Source organism: Bos grunniens, chromosome 4 (genome assembly GCF_055505025.1).
Source record: "Bos grunniens cultivar Pamir isolate PY7600 chromosome 4, Bosgru_T2T1.0, whole genome shotgun sequence".
In the NCBI taxonomy this organism is placed as follows: domain Eukaryota; kingdom Metazoa; phylum Chordata; class Mammalia; order Artiodactyla; family Bovidae; genus Bos; species Bos grunniens.
The window spans coordinates 23199782-23221764 of record NC_141168.1 but is presented as its reverse complement, the minus strand read 5'-3'; the positions used below and the strand labels follow the sequence as shown (position 1 = coordinate 23221764).

At 37.5% G+C, this 21983-nt stretch overlaps 1 protein-coding gene and 1 non-coding gene across 9 annotated transcripts in view; one reads left to right on the top strand and one right to left on the bottom strand.

Annotated features, from left to right (window-relative positions):
• EXOC4 (exocyst complex component 4) overlaps window positions 1-21983 on the top strand; it is an 802504-nt gene that overhangs the window by 60604 nt on the left and 719917 nt on the right. For all 8 annotated transcript variants that reach the window (XM_086395578.1, XM_086395579.1, XM_086395580.1 and 5 more), the window contains one exon: window positions 5360-5469. In XM_086395578.1, the coding sequence (XP_086251704.1) occupies window positions 5360-5469 (110 nt within the window). The remainder of the gene's footprint in view (window positions 1-5359; window positions 5470-21983) is intronic.
• Window positions 11808-11879, bottom strand: TRNAS-GGA (transfer RNA serine (anticodon GGA)). Its single transcript has one exon. It is a non-coding gene; the product is annotated as a tRNA-Ser (tRNA).

The window sequence follows — 21983 nt, the reverse complement described above, 5'->3', positions numbered from 1 at the left end:
GCATTGCAGGGAGATTCTTTACTTTCTGAGCCACAAGGGAAGCTTATTTAAATTTTCTTATATTTTCAAAAAAAAGAATACTTAATACCTTTATAAGATGAAATGAGTAAAAAAGTTATTTTAAAAACGGTTAGCCCATTTACTTCTTGCGTGCATCCTGGCTTTAATACTTGATTTGATCTTGCTTCCTTGGACATTCTAGCTCACTGGGGAGAAAATTTCAGACCCGTGGATTTTGGTGACCGTATTTGTCCCTGGGTGCATAAAGGGTGTCCTTGACTCTGTTGTATTATTTGCTCCCTACCTATTTTGTCTTTAAATTTTTTTCCTTTTTGTGTGTGTCTGTTTTGTTATCTTTCAGGGCTTTCTCCCTCCCTCTTTGCTTAGATGTTAGCTTCACTTTATTTTGAATTGCATGTCTTCTCTCTTGGGTTATCATTTGATACCATGACTGTTTCTGACTTCTCTACCCTCTAAATCATTCATGATTCTTTCTGTATGTTCAGGCAGATCTTAGAACTATAGAGAATTACCATGCAAGGCATTCCTGATTCATTATTCCGTTACATTTTCTCACTCAGGGCACATTATCTTCGACAGATCATTCTTAGCTGAGTTTGATTTAACCAACTTTTACGAGCACCTGCTCTTTGACAGGTCCTGTACCAGCTGTTGGGTTATAGGGTGAATATATTAGTTATTAGATTTACAACTTAGAGTTCAGATCACCTCTGTTAAGTTTTAGCTTGACAATAAAATCAACCAAATGAGCTGCTGCTGTGAATTTTGGATATAGGTGGACATATTTATTATTAAATGGAGGAACAGAAATAAGTTCTAATTAAAGTGCAAACATTTAATAAGCTGTTAGCACTACTAACCTTTTCTTAAAAAAAAAAAAAAAAAAGAAAAAGACTTCATGGCTTGAAATACTGAAATGATACACATTTTGAGTAGATCCTTCCTAGTTGGATGGATGTTTAATGGCGAGAAAGTCCTAGGGATTATAGTGGTAGGGGCTTGTTTTTGGTGTGGTTAATTTCGCTTTATAATTTTCCTGTCTGCCACCATGTGGTTATTAAATATCAAGGCACTCAGTTAAAATATACAGTTCCTGATTTTGTGAGGAGAGGTGCTGTCTTATTCTAGAAGGATTTATGTGTATCATCTCTTAGTTGTGAACGATTCTGAATTGATGTAAAATTTGTAACCACATAGATATTTAAAAAGAGAAGTTGTTTCTATTAATATTTCTTTGAAAATAAAGCCACTTAGATGATTCATATTAATTAGAAGCAATTCACATTAATTAACAATCTAATATTTTTTACTTAAGGTAACATTGGTTTATGCATTGTATGTTTCTTGTCTGCAACGTTGTATTTTGACTTCTGTATGCACTTCAGTGTGCTCATCACCAACAAATTAGTTTTCCTTTTAAAAAATATTCTTATTTATTTGGCTATGCCAAGTCATAGTTGCAACATGTGGGATGTAGTTCCCAGACCGGGGATTGAACCCAGGCCTCCTGCATTGGAAGCGTGGGGTCTTAACCAGTGGATCACCAGGGAAGTCCCAACAAATTTGTTTCCATACATCACCCTCCGGTTAACCCGGTTGACCTGTTTGCCCTCCTCCTGTCTCTCTTCTCCCTGGTAACACTACTCTGTTCTCTGTGGTGGTTGGTGGTTTAGTTGCTCAGTCGTGTCTGACTGTTTGTGAACCCATGGACTGTAGCCTGCCAGGCTCCTCTGTCCATGGGATATACCAGGCAAGAATACTGGAGTGGGGTGCCATTTCCTTCTCCAGGGGATCTTCCCGACGCAGGGATCGAACTGCTGTCTCATGCATTGCAGGCGGATGTTACTTGTTTTGTTTCGGTTTGATCATTTGTGTTTGATTTTTATATTCCACATATGAATGAAATCCTGAAGTTACTTATCTTTTTTACTTTTTTTCACTTATCCTAATATCCTCAAGGTCTACCCATGTTTTTGCAAGTGAGGAAGATGTATTTTTTATTGTTGAGTAGTATTCCATTGTAGGCATATATATACATACATAAACACAATAGAAGATGTGTGTGTATACATATATCCTCTTTATCCATTTATATGTTGATGGGCACTTAAGTGGTTTCCTTGTCTTGACCACTGTAAATAGTGCTGCCATGAACATAGGGAGCACATATCTTTTCGAATTTGTGTTTTCATATTCTTCACATAAATACTCAGAAGTGGAACGTCCGGATCACGTGGTAATTCTAGTCTTAATTTTTCCAGGAATCTCCATTACTGTTTTCTGTAGTGGCTATACCAATCTGCATTCCCACTAACAGTATATAAGGGTTCCTTTTCCCCCACATTTTCTCCAACATTTGCTATTGCTTTTAACAACAATCTAGTTTTTATTTTTTTGTTTTCAAAAATATGTCCTCTGAAGGATTGAAAATGCTTTGAGGCTACTAATACTTCTCAACTTTGTTTCTGATGTACAATGAGGACAGGCCTTTTCTTGCTTCTGAAATTGAAACTGAGAGGTCGGTATGAGATATTCTGTCATAGCAGGTACCTTCTGGTGAGTTTCCTATCTGTAGTAACTAAGTGAGTGGGTGTGCCCCCTTTCTTTTGAACTTTTATGACTAAGTCCTTCCATAAAAGAAAAAGAGAAAAACCAAAAGTCATTTCCAGAGTTACTTGCCTTTGCGTTAATGTTCACAAAGGAGAAAATTGAAGCCCAAGGGAAAATTTTAGAAGGAGAAATGAGTCTATGAAAATAGCTTTGCAGTAAATTGACTTTCTAAGAGTTTATTGATGGAGTTAGAGGGCCCTTCTGGCTCTGATAATAGTCAGCAGGTTATGTTTTTTCAAAGTTAAAATGGCTAGCTGTTTATCACCCTATATTTAACTGAAATATATTTTTAGGTTAAAACTGAGAAGGTAGTTTAGGTTTTAATCTAAAGTGAATCGTGTGCACCTCTGTATTTACAGAAGTGTGTCTTATGCTCACATGTACATATGACTATGCATACACACGTGTACTAACCGCTGCCTCATTTACAACTGTGGCAGGCAGTGTTCTGTGAACCTCAGTTTCCTGTTAATCTATACCTTCATTTATCAGTGCTTTAAAAATAGCTCCTCCACTTCTGTTATGAGAATACTTACTAAATTTATCAAGTCTTATTCCTATTAAAGTTGAAATTACCTTTTTCCTAAATACTCAGAAACAGCACTGTCCACATGAGTGGTTATCCTGTCTCTTTGGGCACGTGTGTCCATAGGCAGGTGTGTAGAGCTGTTTTCCAGTTATGAATAAGATGGAGGTAAAAGAGAGGTCGCTGAGGAGAAGAAATGAGAAGATAACAGTATTCAGTGTACAAAAGCTGAATGGATAAATATGGGATTGAATTGGTTTTATAATTAGATGAGTATAGCAAATCAGTGGATTGGAAGGCTCTTTTAGATTTTCTTAAGATAGTGCAGGCAAATAGGAACTTACAGCTTTATATTGGAGAAGAGTTACTGGAGCTAACTCTGTCAGTTCAATTCCTGGTAAATGCTATTTCTGTTACTTTTATGTCTTATTCTTCACTTGCGGTTTCACATTAGTCTGCAAGTGATTCCAGCACTTGGAAATGCATGAAGTTGGGTTTAGCTCATGTCTTAGTCATACTTCCTGGATGCTCAGCCCTGAGCAAAGTGCCAAGCACATGGCAGATGCTGAGACTTGTTTGAGTAATGATTCCCCCTTCCTAGTCATAAGTGAAAAGGGAGAAGTTAATGACAGTCAGTTACCCTCTGGCGAAGGACAATGGCTGTCAACATTGTTCAGTTCAGTCGCTCAGTCGTGTCCAACTCTTTGTGATCCCATGGACTGCGGCACACCAGTCCTCCCTGTCCATCGCCAACTCCCAGAGTTTACTCAAACTCATGTCCATTGAGTTGGTAATATCATCCAACCATCTCATCCTATGTCGTCCCCTTCTGCTCCCACCTTCAATCATTTCCACCATCAGTGTCTTCCAGTGAGTCAGTTCTTTGCATCAAGTGGCCAGAGTATTGGAGTATCAGCCTCAGCATCAGTCCTTCCAATGAATATTCAGGGCTGATTTCCTTTAGGATGGACTGATTGGATCTCCTTGCTGTCAACAATGTTAACATTCAATAAAAATAATACCTTAAAGGATAATTTTTCCCTTTAATAAAAGTTTCTGAAAGTTTTCTGAAAGAATGTATATATATATTTTAATTTGCTTAAGGATGCATACATACCTAGGTTAAGAATACACACATACCTTTGGTTTCAAAGGAGTGGTGGGAGGCAGGTGGGGATGTCACTATCGTCGATGTTCCAACTTCCACACATTTTTTTTTTTCTCCACTTGGAGGAAGCTTCCTTGAAGGTGTAGTCATGTTCCTGCTCATCACTGCCTGCTCTCCCTGCCCAGTTCATTTGAGAATCGCTTCCATGGTCACTGTGACTGCTGATGTTACTGTAATTGGAAGGAGGCGAGAACTATGGCTTTAACCTGTCTGTCCTTGGAACATGAGTTAGAGAAGCTTTTCTGTTGGAAATGCAGAGTGATTAGATGATTCAGTTTCTTCAACCGGTGCTTTTGCTTTGGCACCGCCTACATTCTTGTACTTAACAGATGTCTATAAATGGGACTTCTCTTGAAATTTGTTTTTTATAGTCTTTGTGTCACTTAAAATTATTGTGTTTATATGGAGACGCTAAAGTTAGTAAGATGACTCGTTGGACCTTTTTGGAAAAGGTGAAATGGACAATCAAATGCTGAATTAACCTATTTGAGATTCCTTAAACCATCTTTCATAGGTGTGATTCTCAGCTTGATGAAATTTATGAACTTTTTTTTTTTTAAAGGAAACTAAACGTAGTGAATTCTGAGTGTATCTTAAAAAAATAAAAATTCCAGCTTGAAAAACACAAGTTTCACTGGACTTGACTATTTAAACTTCCATTCATTTATCACAATAAGGTATTTGCTCTTCCTTTGGTGATAAGTTTAATACAGAAACAAAGAGGTACTGAGGTTGCATGGTATAATTTGGTTATAAAGTGGTCATGCAGATCATCAGAATATCCACTAATTTTCTTGACCTAGTATTGAACTAAAAAGATAAAAATGTAAATATTTGGAATCCTTAAAATGCATCTTTATTCACTTGTCTGTGACAATCACTGCTTTATGAAATAGACTTGGGGGATACTTGAAATCAGAGTGTCAAGAGGGTTCATGACAGAAAGAAAGGAATAAAGGATGGGCATGTCCTGGATGTAAGTAGATTTTGGAGAAAGTGGTGAGGGAGTAACTACTACTGTTCTTCCCCTTCAGCTCCCTGGTGAAGGACACTTCTCCTGTCCCTCTGCTTGATGTTACCAACCTTCCTACGCCTCGGAAATTCCTTGATACCTCTCAGTATTCTACTCCTGGAAGCTCCAGTGGTAAGTATTTAATTCTTCAGCCACTCAACTGCTTTTTAATGGGCTGCAGTTCCTGGGTCTGGGCCAGGGTGGGCATTCCATTTGAGCAGCACTGCTTGTTTTCTTTGAAGTTGAATGCTTTTTGATTGTGTGTGTGTGTGTTGCTCTAACTCCTGTTGAACCTATTAGCTTTTACCCAGCTGCTGCACATAGCACATTCCTCGTCTGGTCCATGAGAGCTTTTGTGTGTGTGACCTCTGCTCTGTAGCTACATTCCTTGTGTTTTCCCAGTGGCCTCTCCACATCTACCTGTGTGTGCATGTGTGGACACACTCAGTGCACTCTGAGGACATATCCACAAACGAATCTATTTCTGCTTTATTGACTACGCCAAAGCCTTTGACTGTGTGGATCACAATAAACTGTGGAAAATTCTGAAAGAGATGGGAATACCAGACCACCTGACCTGCTCTTGAGAAACCTATATGCAGGTCAGGAAGCAACAGTTAGAACCGGACATGGAACAACAAACTGGTTCCAAATAGGAAAAGGAGTACGTCAAGGCTGTATATTGTCACCCTGCTTGTTTAACTTCTATGCAGAGTACATCATGAGAAACGCTGGACTGGAAGAAACACAAGCTGGAATCAAAATTGCCAGGAGAAATATCAATAACCTCAGATATGCAGATGACACCACCGTTAATGACAGAAAGTGAAGAGGAACTCAAAAGCCTCTTGATGAAAGTGAAAGAGGAGAGTGAAAAAGTTGGCTTAAAGCTCAACATTCAGAAAATGAAGATCATGGCATCTGGTCTCATCACTTCATGGGAAATAGATGGGGAAACAGTGGAAACAGTGTCAGACTTTATTTTTCTGGGCTCCAAAATCACTGCAGATGGTGACTGCAGCCGTGAAATTAAAGGCGCTTACTCCTTGGAAGAAAAGTTATGACCAACCTAGATAGCATATTGAAAAGCAGAGACATTACTTTGCCATCGAAGGTCCGTCTAGTCAAGGCTATGGTTTTTCCAGTGGTCATGTATGGATGTGAGAGTTGGACTGTGAAGAAAGCTGAGCGCTGAAGAATTGATGCTTTTAAACTGTGGTGTTGGAGAAGACTCTTGAGAGTTCCTTGGACTGCAAGGAGATCCATCCAGTCCATTCTAGAGGAGATCAGCCCTGGGTGTTCATCGGAAGCAATGATGCTAAAGCTGAGGTCCAGTACTTTGGCCACCTGATGCAAAGAGTTGAGTCATTGGAAAAGACTCTGATGCTGGGAGGGATTGGGGGCAGGAGGAGAAGGGGACCACAGAAGATGAGATGGCTGGATGGCATCACTGACTCAATGGACGTGAGTCTGAGTGAACTCTGGGAGTTGGTGATGGACAGGGAGGCCTGGCGTGCTGCAATTCATGGGGTCGCAAAGAATCAGACACGACTGAGCAACTGAACTGAACTGAGTCTTGTTTCTTCTTGACCTACCTAATATGATACTGAATGAGACAAAGGAGAGCCATTTTTGCCAATATTTAAAGTTCTGGAGGGAAGTTGTATTTTTGATTATGGAAGCAAAGTTTAAGGGAATTCTTCTGGAGTGGCTCAGACCTGCCCCATCATAGGGTTCAATTCATCTCAGTTGGGCTCAGAGCTTCTGGGCTGCTGCAGACACCTGCCCTGCCTGCAGCCTTGGGCTGGGCAGATGGTGACTGGATTGTTTTTTTTTTTTTTGTGGGCTCTTCCACAGTTGCCTTGGTATGACCTCCTCACAAATGCTATTAAAGAAATAATAATGTCTTTTAAAGAAATAACAATATTATTATTATTGACTTTTCAGATAAAACATACTTCTTACTAGTTCTGTAGTCCTATAGAGCTTGAAATGATGAAAAGGTGGAAAAATAATTTGAGTTCAGTCAACGCATTTTGTGCAACTAACTGAAAGTGTTCATTTTGAGAGCCTAACAATATACTGTTGCTGAAGCGTATTTAATTACTTTATAAGATATAATTTAATTAAATTTTAGGATTATTTAAGCTTGGAATTTTGAAGTTTATTGCTTTTACTGTAGGAAAAGTATAAGAATTGCTTTTTTAAGGTGGGTTGATTTTAGATTTTTATTGAGTTATAGTTGATTTATATTGTTGCCCTAATTTCTGCTGTAAGAAATTGTTTCATAGTAAGTTTTACTCATTTTTTTAAAACCAAACACATAGATGACAGTTTACAAAGCTGTGTATTCAAACTTCTTCCTGGAGTAAAAGGTTTTGTTTTTTCCTCCTTTCTTTGCTGTATCGCTGTTCTGTGAGTTTTGACACTGCTTTGAGCTGTTGTGGAGTGTGGAATTATGATACAGAAAACACATTTATATTTATATAAACATTTATATAAACACTCTTGATTTATATTTTACCCCTGCCTTTTGTGGAAATTACCAGTTGTTAGATCTTTGTGTCTTTATAATGTGAATTGCCGCTTAGCTTGGTTATATCTATTTAGGTAAATACTGCTGAGTCAATGGCCAAGTGAAATAAAAATTTTAATTGTTCATGAAGAGATGATGGGGCAGGCGTTTTGAAAATGAAAAACATAAATACCAAACAAGCTGAGAAAAGGCCAGTGATGGCAGATTTCAGTGGAAGCTAATTCTGCAACATCTATTACTTTTAATGAGACAGCTTTTCCTCTCTGTGCACTTTTTCTGTCAGGCCCTGCAGTTAGCCTTCATCACCGAGTAGAGCTCATAGTGACACTTTGACTTCAGCCATCTGTCCCTTCGTTTTTGGGAATGACTCTGGAAGAACTGTGTGATAGATTAGTGGAGCTTGGGACTATTATGAAGACGCTTGTAGATCTGGCCACAAAACTTTCTTCTTAGAAGGGCTCATTTCCTTTTCTGTTCGGAAGACTGATCTCTTGATTTTTCTGGGGGGTGACTGAAAAAGGTAGTTATTGATTAAAGTCAATAGTAACAGTAGTTAACAAGTGCTTAGTATGCATTCTATCTGTGAAACAGTAGAAATAAGTGCTTTACATGAATTAACTCATGAAGTCCTTTGATGATTCTAGGAGAGAGGCACTGTTAGCCCCATTTTACAGGTGAGAAAAGCGAGACTGAGGATGGTTAATGGTAGATGTGAGTTGACGCAGCTGACACACAGTGGCGCCTGTGATCTCACATCAGGAGCTGGGTTCCAAAACATGCACAGTTTTCCTGCAGATAAACTAGATACTAGGTTTCTGTCACTGCTGCAACGGATTACCACAGGAAACATGTATCATCCTACAGTTTTGTAGTTAAAGTCCAGTATGGGTCTCATTGGGCTAAAAGGAAGGTTAGGGACAGGGCTGTGTCCCTACCAGAAGTTCTGTAGGAGAATCCATTTCCATTTCCTTGCCTTTACATGCTCTTAGAGGCTCTTGCTTTCCTTGACTTGTGGCAGGCTCCCTTTCTCCATCTTCACAGCCAGGGACAGTGGGTCACATTCTTCTCACCTTATACCTCTCTGACCCACTCTTCTGCTTCCTTCTTCCTCTCCTGAGGGACTATGTGATTAAATTGATTCCCACCTGGATAATCCAAGCTCTTTTTTTTGTCTCAATATCCTTAACCTTAATCACGTGTAGAGTCTCCTTTGTCATGTAAAGTAACATACTCACAGATTCTGGGGATTAGTTCATGAATATCTTTCATGGGCTTCCCTGGTAGTGGCTCAGTGGTACAGAATCCGCCTGCCAGTGCAGGAGATGGGGCTCCGATCCCTGAATCAGGAAGATTCCCTGAAGAAGGAAATGACAACCCTCTAGAGCCAGTATTCTTATCTGGGAAATCCAATGGACAGAGGAGCCTGGTGGGCTACAGTCCGTGGGGTTGCAAAAGTGTCAGACATGACTTAGTGACTAAACAACAACAATCTTTCAGGGCCCATTCTACTTGTCACAATCTGCAAGTACTTACTTTCTGACCCAAGTTATTTTTAGGAGCCAATATATAAAAATTTGACTTTCTTGAAATGATGTGTGAAGTCTTTGCAGTTCTCGTTTTTAGGACGATATTAATCTGGGTCACATTATTAAAGGGGATTATATAAATGAGAAAAATGTGAATTATGTAGAGAACTACATAAAATGTTTCTAATAAGTACATGTGAAAGTGTGGGGCTGATGAAATATACTATAATAAAGGACAGAAACTTTGTCTTATTCTAAATAATGGACAAAGTCCTGAGAGTCTATTTGTGAAGTGCTCTGCAAGTCAGCCTAGAAAGTAATAGTCTTTTTCAGCAGGGAATTTAACATAGGCTCTTAAAGCTCCTTTCTCATCTTGTGAAATAGTAGGATTGAGGGTGTAATCCATTAGAGCTGACATTTCTATAGAGGAAGTTGCAATAGGGAATCCCTGGGTAGAATTTCATCTCCCATTGGGGTGCCATAAATTAAACTTGCAGGTGATTTCTGAGAACTTTCGGATTATTATTAATTAAATGAGAATTTTGTTGGCTTGTGAATGAGTCATTTTTCAAATGTCTTATTTAGAGATAGAGTTGTGAGTGACTTTTATGTGAGAGGTATTCTATCATAGTTTACATGTTACTGTTAGTAAGAAACTATACATCATTCAACTGATGCAGCAGTCCTAAGAGGTAGTTGGGGCAGGTAGTGTTACTGTCATTATGATTATTGTATTTATGTCATATTTAACACAGAAGGCAATGGCACCCCATTCCAGTACTCTTAAGTGTATTGCCAGATATTTAAGTTATCATAAAATTGTATGGAATTATCTATGTCTGTGTATCATCTAATTAAAAATAAAATCTTTAATTATAAGATGCAAATTCCAGGCAAAGATTGGCAGAAGCAAGCAACATGTAAAGAGAAAAATGATTAGCATTGACTTAATTTTCATGTGTAATCATGAAGAAAAGCAATGGCATAGTAAAGAACTGGGCAAATGGGCAATTCACAGAAGAGTCTATACACATGGAAAGATGGGCGTTTATCTGACGGATGTTAAAATATCAAGAATATATAAAGAATCCCTATAAATTGATAAGATAAGCAAGTAGAAAAATAAGCAAAAATATGAGCAGGCAGTTTGCTTAAAGAGACAGCTATATTAGTCAATATATGAAAAACTGCTTATACTCTCTAGTTAATCAAGTTTTATTTTTAAAATAACACGAAAAATCAATTGTCATTTTACGAATATGGAAGTGAATTCAGGGATGCTGAGTGATTGGTCCAGGTTCAACCAAAAAAGTATTTGCTGGAGACTGGCCTCTTGCTGTCCTCACTCTAAATACGTAAAGGATGTATTTTGCAAGCATTTTTTTCCCGATTATTCTCATCAGTCACAGTATTTTATAATGTACAGGGAAACTAATGTCTAATATAGATGTAGTCATTCAACTATAACTTAGGTAGAAGCATGGACAAAGTATGGAGAAAAGCCAATAATTATAGTAAAAAGTTGGTTTAAGCTTTTGGATTCTCAGTATGTCTTTTTCTTTGGCAAATTGCCTTTGGAACGTTCTGACTGAGCAATTATTCGCAAGGTACACAGGCATTTCATTTGTGGCTTCTTTATTCATTTTATTCACACTCCTGCTGGGATTGCTGTGAATATAGCTATAATGAAACTGGACTTTTCTCTCCCTTTTTTTCTGGTACCAGCATAGGTTAAGCAATAAAACGTAAAGAGAGCACAAATGAAATTATTTTTTCTTCTTTTGCTGCTGTTTTCTTGATGTGTGTTTTATTTCATCAAATCTTGTTCTGAGACTTGATATTTGTCTCAAGAATTTGGGGTTCGATATTTTAAAAATTCCCTATGTGGGTTGGGAGCTATGAATCCTGATATAAAAGGAGATGAAGCTCCTCTTTTTGGAAATCAAATGTCACTTTTAGAATAGTGTAGATCCGATTGACAAATCTTGACATCTTTTGTTTTACTTCTGTCCTTATGATATGATCTCCCTTGGTATTTTTAAATATAACTGTTTCTGAGGTATCCGTGCATTTGCTCTTAATAAGTATCTTTGATTTCTATGATTGATCAGAAGTAGAGTTGAGGAATATATACAAAGGAGACAGAATAGAACTAATAGTTCAAATGTTTCTAAATAGAAAAATGAAACAAGACCAAAGTTTATTAAAAATATATTAATTTTTAATATATAAACTGTATTAAATAATGTATGTAAATACTATATATAACATGAGTGAGTGAGTGAAGTTGCTCAGTTGTGTCTGACTCTTTGCGACCCCTTGGACTGTAGCCCACCAGGCTCCTTCCTCCATGGGATTCTCCAGGCAAGAGTACTGGAGTGGGTTGCCATTTCCTTCTCCAGGGGATCTTCCCAACCCAGGGATCGAACCTGGGTCTCCTGCATTCCAGGCAGATGCTTTAACCTCTGAGCCACCAGGGAAGTCCCATATATAACATATACATGTATATAAATATATAGACCTCAAGTTGCAAAGACTCAGTCGGACATTACTGAGCAACTGAACTGAACTGGACTGAAAATTGCCAAAGTAATCCTGAGAAGAAAGGACAAAACAGGAGGCATAATCTTCCTAGCCTTTAGGCAATACTGCAAAGCTACAGTAATCAAAACAGTGTGGCACTGTGACAGAAACAGACATACAAATCAATATATAGAAACAATGCCATCTCAGTCGCTAAATTGTGTCTGACTCTTTATGACCTCAGTGTAGCCTGCCATGCTGCATTGTCCGTGGAATTTTTTTAGCAAGAATACTGGGGTATGTTGCCATTTCCTTCTCTAGGAGATTTTCCTGACCAGGGGTAGAACCCACATCTCCTGCATCTTCTGCATTGGTAGGCAGATTCTTTACCACTAAGTTACCTGGGAAACCCAATATGTGTAATCTACATTTACATATGTACAACATGTATACCCTTATATGTACATAGTAAAAGTATGAAATCAAACAGGAAAAAGCTACAGGATATAAATACAGGTATACCTCAGAGATATTGTGGGTTTGGTTCCAGACCACTATAGTAAAGACAGTCACAGGTATCTTTTGGCTCCCCAGTGCGTATGTGTTATGTTTATACTATGTATAGTGTAAGTGCCATGTAAATAGTTGACAGCATGCATCTAAGTTCAAGTTTTGCTTTTGGGAATTTTCTGGAATTTATTTTCTATCCATGGTTGGCTGAATTTGGATGTGAAACTCATGGATATGGAGTGCCAACTTGTTTGTCTTTATCTATTTTTGAATTTTATTTTTAATCTATTAATATCCATTAATGGATTTCTTAATATTGAACCAATTTTTCATTACTAGGATAAATTGCTCTTGATCATACTGTATTATTTTCTCAATGTAGTCTTGAATTCTGTCTGCTAATATTTTATTTAGGATTTTCACATCATGTTCATGAGTAATAGTGTCCTGTGGTCCAAATCGTACTAGATTTTGGTTTTAATGTGATAATTTGCTGCATAAAAGGAATTAGGACATTCTCTTTCATTTTTCAATGCTCTGAAAAGTCTATGGAGCTCTGGGAGTATCTGGTGTTTGAAGATTTAGGAATTTCTCTATGAAACCTTTTGGATATGGTATGTTTTAATACATTTACTTTTTGTTCAGTAATTTTGTTTCATCAGTGCAAATTGTTCTGTTTAAACTTTGTTTCTATTGGAGTCAGTTTTAATAATCTGTATCTCCCTAGGCAATTATTGATTTCATTTATTCAATTTTATTTATATAGAATAATGTATATAGAATAATGGCATCACCGACTTGATGGAGATGAGTTTGAGCAAGCTCCAGGAGTTGGTGATAGACAAAGAAGCCTGGTGTGCTGCAGTCCATGGGGTTGCAAAGAGTTGGACACAACTGAGTGACTAAACTGAACTCATTTATATAGATGTCTATAAAGTATTTTCTTACTGTTTTAAAATTCTTTTGTTTCCTTTATGTCATCTAATTATGCTGTTTCCCTTTTCTTCTTGATCAAAGTAGCTAATGGTTTGTCTTTGGTGTTCGTTTTTTCTCCCAAGAAATAACAAGAATTTTGATGTATTGATTAGGTCTGTTTTTTTGTTCTCTACCTCATTCCTTTATGTTTTTATTCTTTCCTTCTTCATCCTTTCACTTGGTTTATTCTTTTCCTGCACTAGAAACTGAAATCATGCATTTTAATTCTTTCATTTTTTACTGATAAAAGTATTTAGTGATAGAAAATTTTCTCTCATTACTACTTTAAATGTATGCCATAGATACATATCATTTACAAAGATTGTCTTATTTCAGTTTTTATTTCTCCTTTGATCCAAGTGTTTTTAGTAAAAGAATTTTAAAGATGAAAGGGTCTTTTGTGTGTGTGTGTGTGTTTAATATTTTCTAGCTTTGTTGTGTTGAATTGAGAATGTTGCTTGTAATATTTTTACTTTATAGAACTTACATTTTCTTTGTGACTTAATATATTATGGTTTTTTTTTTTTTTTTTGAATATTCCAGGGGTACTTGAGAGGAAGATGCATTTTCTCTATTAGATGAGGAGTTTGATGTATATTTGTGAAATTCTCATTATGTTGTTTGTCTATCTCCATTTTTATTTTTAGTGTTTTTCTTCTGTGTCTCTTTGACTCACCTGTAGTTTTTGTTTAAAAATGGTGATTGCTATTTTTTGGTATGTGAATAGTCGTGTGTTGTTTCATTTGTGAATTGTGCTTTTTGGCATTAAAAAATGCCCTTCATTGATGTGATTAATGCTTATTGACTGTGGAAATTTCATTCAAATGTGGAAAATTCTTAAAGAGAATTGTTAAAGAGATGGGAATACCAGACCACCTGACCTGCCTCCTGAAAAATCTGAATACAAGTCAAGAAGCAACAGTTAGAACTGAACATGGAACAACAGACTGGTTCCAAATAGGGGAAGGAGTACCTCAACGCTGTATATTGTCACCCTGCTTATTTAACTTATATGCAGAGTACATCGTGAGAAACGCTGGACTGGATTGAGCACAAGCTGGAATCAAGACTGCTGGGAGAAATCTCAATAACCTCAGATACGCAGATGACACCACCCTTATGGCAGAAAGTGAAAAGGAACTAAAGAGCCTCTTGATAAAAGTGAAAGAGCAGAGTGAAAATGTTGGCTTAAAGCTCAGCATTCGGGAAACTAAGATCATGGCATCTGATTCCATCACTACATGGCAAATAGATGGGGAGGCAATGGAAACAGTGTCAGACTTCATTTTTTTGGGCTCCAAAATCACTGCAGATGGTGACTGCAGCCATGAAATTAAAAGACACTTGCTCCTTGGAAGAAAAGTTATGACCAACCTAGACAGCATATTAAAAGCAGAGACATTACTTTGCTAACAAAGGTCCATCTAGTCAAGGCTATGGTTTTGCCAGTAGTCACGTATGGGTGTGAGAGTTGGACTATAAAGAAAGCTGAGCTCTGAAGAATTGATGCTTTTGAACTGTTGTGTTGGAGAAGACTCTTGAGAGCCCCTTGGCCTGCAAGGAGATCCAATCAGTCCACCCCAAAGGAATGCAGTCCTGAATATTCATTGGAAGGACTGATGCTGAATTGAAACTCCAATACTTTGGCTATCTGATGGGAAGAACTGGCTCATTTGAAACAACCTCGATGCTGGGAAAGATTCAAGGTTGGGGGAGAAGGGGACGACAGAGGATGAGGTGGTTGGATGGCATCACTGACTTGAGGGACATGAGTTTGAGTGAACTCCGGGAGTTGATGATGGAGAGGGAGGCCTGGCGTACTGCGGTCCATGGGGTCGTAGAGTCGGACACAACTGAACGACTGAACTGAACTGTTCATTCTATATTTTTAGCCTTTCTAAATAAATTGGCTTTAGTATGTGTATAGCATATATAGTTTGGCCTTGCTTTGTAAGCTGAATTAAAACCTTTTTTTTTAATAGATGAGTTGAATCCATCGATATATATTGATATGACTGATGTCTTCAGTCACAACTGTATCATAGTATTTTGTAAATATGTGTATTATGTATGCTATGTTTCTTTCTAAGATATGTGTTCTTTTATTTTACTTATATAGAAATTTTTTGTCTAGGAAGTCCCCCCCCTGCCATTGATTGTCTTTTAATGTATACTTTTAAGAAAATGCTCTTAGCTGTGTTTTTTTTTTTTTTGGTTTGGTTAAACCTTTACTCTTGGATTTCTCCATTTTTATTGGTATACTTTAGTTTCCATCCTTTGCCTCCATAATAAATGATAAACTTTACTCCACTTTCCTCTTTTTCTTCTGCCATTTTTTTAGTTACATATGTTTACTTTTTTACAGCATGCTACTTTCATGTAGTTGTTCTCCACAACTTTTGTTTTTATATTAAACCTACATTTAAATATTCCGAACGTTCATGAATTAGACATTTTGTTCAAGTTTCCTAGTCATTTCTTGGTTGAATGAAGTTCATTATCTAAAAAATTCCTTGAGGAGTCATGGATGCAGAGTTTCTTTATTTGAAAACTTTTAATTTCTTTTTCCTAAAGCCTTGATACTTAAAGGGTGACTTGGGGATAAAGGTTCCTTAGGTTACACTTTATTATTATTATTTTTACAAAATACTATTTCATTTTTTTCTTTTTAGTGCTTTTTGAAATTTCAGATTCCTTAGGTTTTTTTTTTTTCCCCTTGTTAAAGTTCCTTGATTCTTAGGTCTTACAGATTTCTTTTTAATCTTAGGAACTGAAAAGATTTAGTAGGATGTGCCTTGGAGTCTTGATTTCTTTAGTATTAATTTTCCAAGATACCCAATGGGCTGCTGTTTCATTTTGTGCATTCAGGTTTTTTTTTTTCTTCTGTAAGTTTTCTTGGTTTACAATTTTAAATGTTCTGTTTACTTTTCCTCTTTATCACTCTATTTTTCTTTGGCTGTTTTCCGTTTCTACTACTCTCTCTTTCATCTTTTCATTTCTACTACTACTTTTTTTTATTCTCCTTTTTATCCTCCACTTTGGTTCCCGGCATTTGCTCAATATCCTTTCTCGAATAAATGCTTTCAGTCTTTTCTGTCTTGCTTATTTGTATTGTATTCTTGAGGTATGAGATAATATTGTCTTTTTTCTTCCCTCTCTTTCCTGGGTTTTGTAAGTTTTCCTTTCACACTTTGCTTTTGATTGTCCGTGTCTGTCATAATTTTTCGATTTTTGACTCAAAGTGGTTTTTCATATTCCAAAATTCTTGTTTGAGTGAGTATATTAATTCCACCTAGAGTGTTATCACTCAGATTTCTTGTGCTTCATGCTGTTTTATTGGATGAAATTTTCTTCTAAACGTATGTTGGATTTTTTGGTAATACTCTCATAAGAATGTGTTCATTATTTTTTCTATTCATTTTTTTTTTTAATGATATTGGGGGTGTGTTTGTAGGATTCCTAGCTCATTGGCTCCCTCTTCTGTCATTACAGCAAACTGCAGATACTTTTATTTCAGTTCAGTTCACTCACTCAGTCGTGTCCGACTCTTTGCGACCCCATGGACTGCAGCAGCATGCCAGGCTTCCATGTCCATCACCAACTTATGTCCATTGTGTCAGTGATGCCATCCAACCATCTCATCCTCTGTCATCCCCTTCTCCTCCCACCTTCAATCTTTCCCAGCATCAGGGTCTTTTCCAATGAGTCGGTTCTTTGCATCAGGTGGCCAAAGTACTAGAGTTTCAGCTTCAGCATCAGTGCTTCTGGTGAATATTCAGGACTGATTTCCTTTAAAGTTGACTGGTTGGATCTCCTTGCAGTCCAAGGGACTCTCAAGAGTCTTCTCTAACACCACAGTTCAAAAGCATCAATACTTCGGCGCTCAGCTTTCTTTATAGTCCAACTCTCATATCCATACATGACTACTGGAAAAACCATAGCTTTGACTAGACAGACCTTTGTTGGTAAAGTAATGTCTCTGCTTTTTAATATGCTGTCTAGGTTGGTCATAGCTTTTCTTCCAAGGAGTGTCTTTTAATTTCATGGCTGCAGTCACCATCTGCAGTGATTTGGAGCCCCCCAAACATAAAGTCTCTCACTGTTTTGATTGTTTCCCCATGTATTTGCCATGAGGTGATGGGACCAGATGCCATTATCTTCGTTTTCTGAATGTTGAGTTTTAAGCCAACTTTTCACTCTCGTCTTTAGTGGACTTTTTATTTTGGTGGTGGGGTAAGCTTGTTTGCTCTCTGAATCGTGTTTGCCTTTTGCTTTTTTCTCCCTTCATCATCCCATAGCCAAAGGGCTTTTATCTCTTTTTGTCTCATTTCTCTCTCAGAGGCTATGTGTTTCAAACACTGCTCTTTCAAATTATGTCTGCTTTTAAGTCCCTATAGTTCAAGCTGTGATCTGCTTGTATACCTTTTTAGTCTTGAAACTTAGGGTTGACTTTGTCTTTCTAAACCTTTGATTCTAAATCTTTAGATGCCCATTAATCCTAGGTCTCTTTGCCCTCGCTGCCAGAGAGGATATCACTGGGCAAGGGACTGTGAGGCATTCCACTCGTGACAAAGGTCATGAGGAAGGAGGCTCGGCATTTAGGTTCATCATTAACTCTTTAAATTTCTTTATTATAGTTTTTCACAGTATACTTTTGCTTGTAACAAAGCCTTGTGGCAAAGAAGTGGTGGGAGTGGAGCATGATGTAACACTTCCTGGCATTAGGTGATTTTTTTTTCTTCTTATTTTTATTTCTAGTTATTTTGAATTTGGGGCAATTTCTATCTTTCGAGTTATCCTGAAAGCATGGTTTTTATGAATTTTGTTTATTGTTATTGTTCTGTTTTGCTTCTGGAGGAAATGTTGAGAAAAGGGGATCTAAGCCACCATCCTTGTCTACAGGAACCCTGAAGTGTTAGTAAAACTGGAGGTTTTAAAAATGCATTAAAAAAAAAAAATGTTTGGTGTTCGCCTTGATGTTCATATTATCTCATTTAATAGGCACAGTTCTCTTGATAATGTTATCTTCTCTTCACATTTGAAGAAATTGAGAGAACATGCAACTAGACATGATAATTTAATCTAAAGTGATGCCAAGCTTTTGTTCTTTCTACTATATCATTCTATCTCTGTGGGCAATTGAACTTACAAAATCATACATGAACAACAGACTGTTGCCTAATGAAGTTTAGTGAGTATTAATATAAACAATCAATTTATTCATCTGTTCCTTGTCTCTTATCCTGTATCCCTGTTATATTTCTAGTAGCCTCTTCTTCATTGATTGCTACTCTTTGCCCTACAAAGGGGCATCCTTTTTGCTCTAGGTAATATAATGTGCACTTACTTCTGCTTTATTGACTATGCCAAAGCCTTTGACTGTGTGGATCAACAAACTGGAAAATTCTTAAAGAGATGGGAATACCAGACCACCTGACCTGCCTCCTGAGAAATCTGTATGGAGGTCAGGAAGCAACAGTTAGAACTGGACATGGAACAACAGACTGGTTCCAAATAGGGGAAGGAGTACCTCAAGGCTGTATATTGTCACCCTGCTTATTTAACTTATATGCAGAGTACATCATGAGAAATGCTGGGCTGGAGGAAGCACAAGTTGGAATCAAGATTGCTGGGAGAAATATCAGTAACCTCAGATATGCAGATGACACCACCCTTATGGCAGAAAGTGAAGAACTAAAGAGCCTCTTGATGAAAGTGAAAGAGGAGAGTGAAAAAGTTGGCTTAAAGCTCATTCAGAAAACTAAGATCATGGCATCTGGTCCCATCATTTCACGTCAAATTGACGGGGAAACAGTGAGAGACTTTATTTTTCTGGGGCTCCAAAATTACTGCAGAAAGTCCAAAAGTGACTGCAGCCATGAAATTAAAAGACACTTGCTACTTGCAAGAAAAGTTATAACCAACTTAGACAGCATATTAAAAGCAGAGACATTACTTTGCCCACAAAGATCCATAGTCAAAGCTATGGTTTTTTTAGTAGTTATGTATGGATGTGAGAATTGGACTATAAAGAAAGCTGAGCACTGAAGAACTGATGCTTTTGAACTGTGGTGTTGGAGAAGACTCCTGAGAGTCCCTTGGACTGCAAGGAGATCCAACCAGTCCATCTTAAAGGAAATCAGTCCTGAATATTCATTGGAAGGACTGATCCTGAAGCTGAAACTCTAATACTTTGGCCACCTGATGGGAAGAACTGGCTCATTTGAAATGACCCTGATGCTGGGAAAGATTCCAGGTAGGGGGCGAACGGGACGACAGAGGATGAGATGGTTGGATGGCATCCACCGACTTGATGGACATGAGTTTGAATAAACTCCGGCAGTTGGTGATGGACAGGGAGGCCTGGCGTGCTGCAGTCCGTGGGGTTGCAAAGAGTCAGACATGACGGAGTGACTGAACTAAACTGAGTGCATTATATCATCAATGAAATTGATTCAACAGATGTTAGTTTTGTTTTTTATCCAAATAGAGTACTCCATTCTATGTTCTCTCCAAACATACCATCATTTTCCCCTCAGCCCACTTTCACTATGGAAGGATCAATGTATATTCATTGTGTTTTCAGAACTGAATGCAGTGTGGGGTTCCATCTTCACCTCTGAATTGAAACTATCCGTATGCTGAGGCTGTAAAATCTCCTGGCTCCTTGGAAATGATTGCCCCTAGTAGCAGCAGCTGTCAACAGCTTTTGGCAGCCTCCTTTCAGGAGTGGGGTGTTATATTGTCTGTAGTTTTCTTTAAAGTAATTTAATCTGCACCTTAGGGGTGCTTAGTTAACAGTTTTGAAGTACCTTAATCAGGAATGCACACTCTGGGGGTAGTTAGTTAACATTTGAAAGACCCTAATCAAGACTCTATACTCCAGAGGCAACCAGTGCGTCAGATAGTGCTCTCTCAATATGCAGCAGTGGGTGCATTAATTAGAATAGAAGATGTTAGAGGTAATTTTTCATTGGTGAACCCAATGGTATTTAAGATAAGTCGTTGACCAAGTCGCTCCACTGGGGCATAAATGGAGGATAAGGATTTGATGAGGCCAGTAGCCTACCAGTGTGGGTCTGGAGCTTGGTTTGGTCCTGTGCTTGCAGCCTTTAAAGGATTTCTGTCATCTCACCTGTCCAGTGGAGCGTGCTAAGTCTCTAGCTCTACATGGGCCAAATCCTGCCTGCCTTTGCCTGCTTGTCCACCCAAAGCTCCCTGGACACACACTCTGGCTCGACTTGTTTGCATTTCTTGTCCACAGAGATGATGTCAATTTTGAGCTAACTATTTCTTTTTAATTCCTTAGCTTATATTTTATGTATAATTGAGTTTTGAGCAGATTGTGTATCTTAGGTATGAGTTTACAGTGCCAGGTTGATCAGAAACATAAGAATTATTTTTAAGCGGTAACTTTCTTATTTTCCCTTTAAGAATATTGTCAGTGTTTTGAGGCCAGGCTCAGAACAGTGAGGGCAGAGTGACATTGTACAGTTCTGTTGATACTTTGTGGTCTAATTAGACTTGGTAATTTTTTTAAAGTTTTTTTTTTTTTTAATGCTGAATTCTGTTTAATAGTGACAGTTCTCTTAAACAGGGATAATGTTTTTGAATACAGCATGTAAATTCTATAGGTTGAAATCATATTTATGAACTTTACGTAATTTATGGACCCTGCATAGTGTAAGGAGTGACATCTATAGGAACTTCTATAGGAAACAGTACCATTATCTCTTATGCCTTAACTGACATGTATAACGATAAACGATAAATAAAATCGTATATTCAATAAAAGGTTAATGTGTATTACCAGAGCTCTTAGCTCCTGCAGTTTAATAACATGTGTATAGGCCTGGCCTGTGTTACCTATCTTGTTACCAAACAAACTGAGAAAAATAAAGTGGCCAGGGACTGGTCTAGGTTGCTTTCTGTATTTACTGATGAACAGAAAAGTAGTTTTCTCTTATAAGATATTTAGCTGCATAAATAGACTGTTCACCTTGCTTGTCTGTTACTAAATAGGCTCTTATAATTAGCTGTAGGCCTTGGAACCAGAGATACCTAGAGTTAACTACGGTTTAATGGAATCAGGGAATGATAGAGCTTGAAAAGACCTTAGATAGCATCTAATTAATTCTTTCGTGACTACCATAGTGTCCTAGTTAAACCCGCCTTCCACGATCCCACATATCCACTGAGGTGTAGATATACATGCTTATCTGCCTGTCCTGTCTTGTCTGTTTACCTGTTTAGTAATATGTGGGTGTCTAAAAGAAACAACTGGGACCAGTAACATTTTAGTAGAAATAATTGGTTAAAGAACATCAAAGTCTTTTAACATTTAACACAGTCCTATAGGTTAAAGTCTTCTAAACCAAGTTCAAGAAATTCTCACTTGATAAGGTCCTCAGCAAAAAGAAAAAAAAAAGTAAATATAAAAATATCAAAGATAAGAGAATTGGGAAAGGTATAAAGTATTTCTAATTTTAAAGTGTTCTAAAACATTGAATACATATTATAACAGTAGAGGTACATACAAGAGAGTGATTTAGGGTTTATCAGTATTGAAATATGTA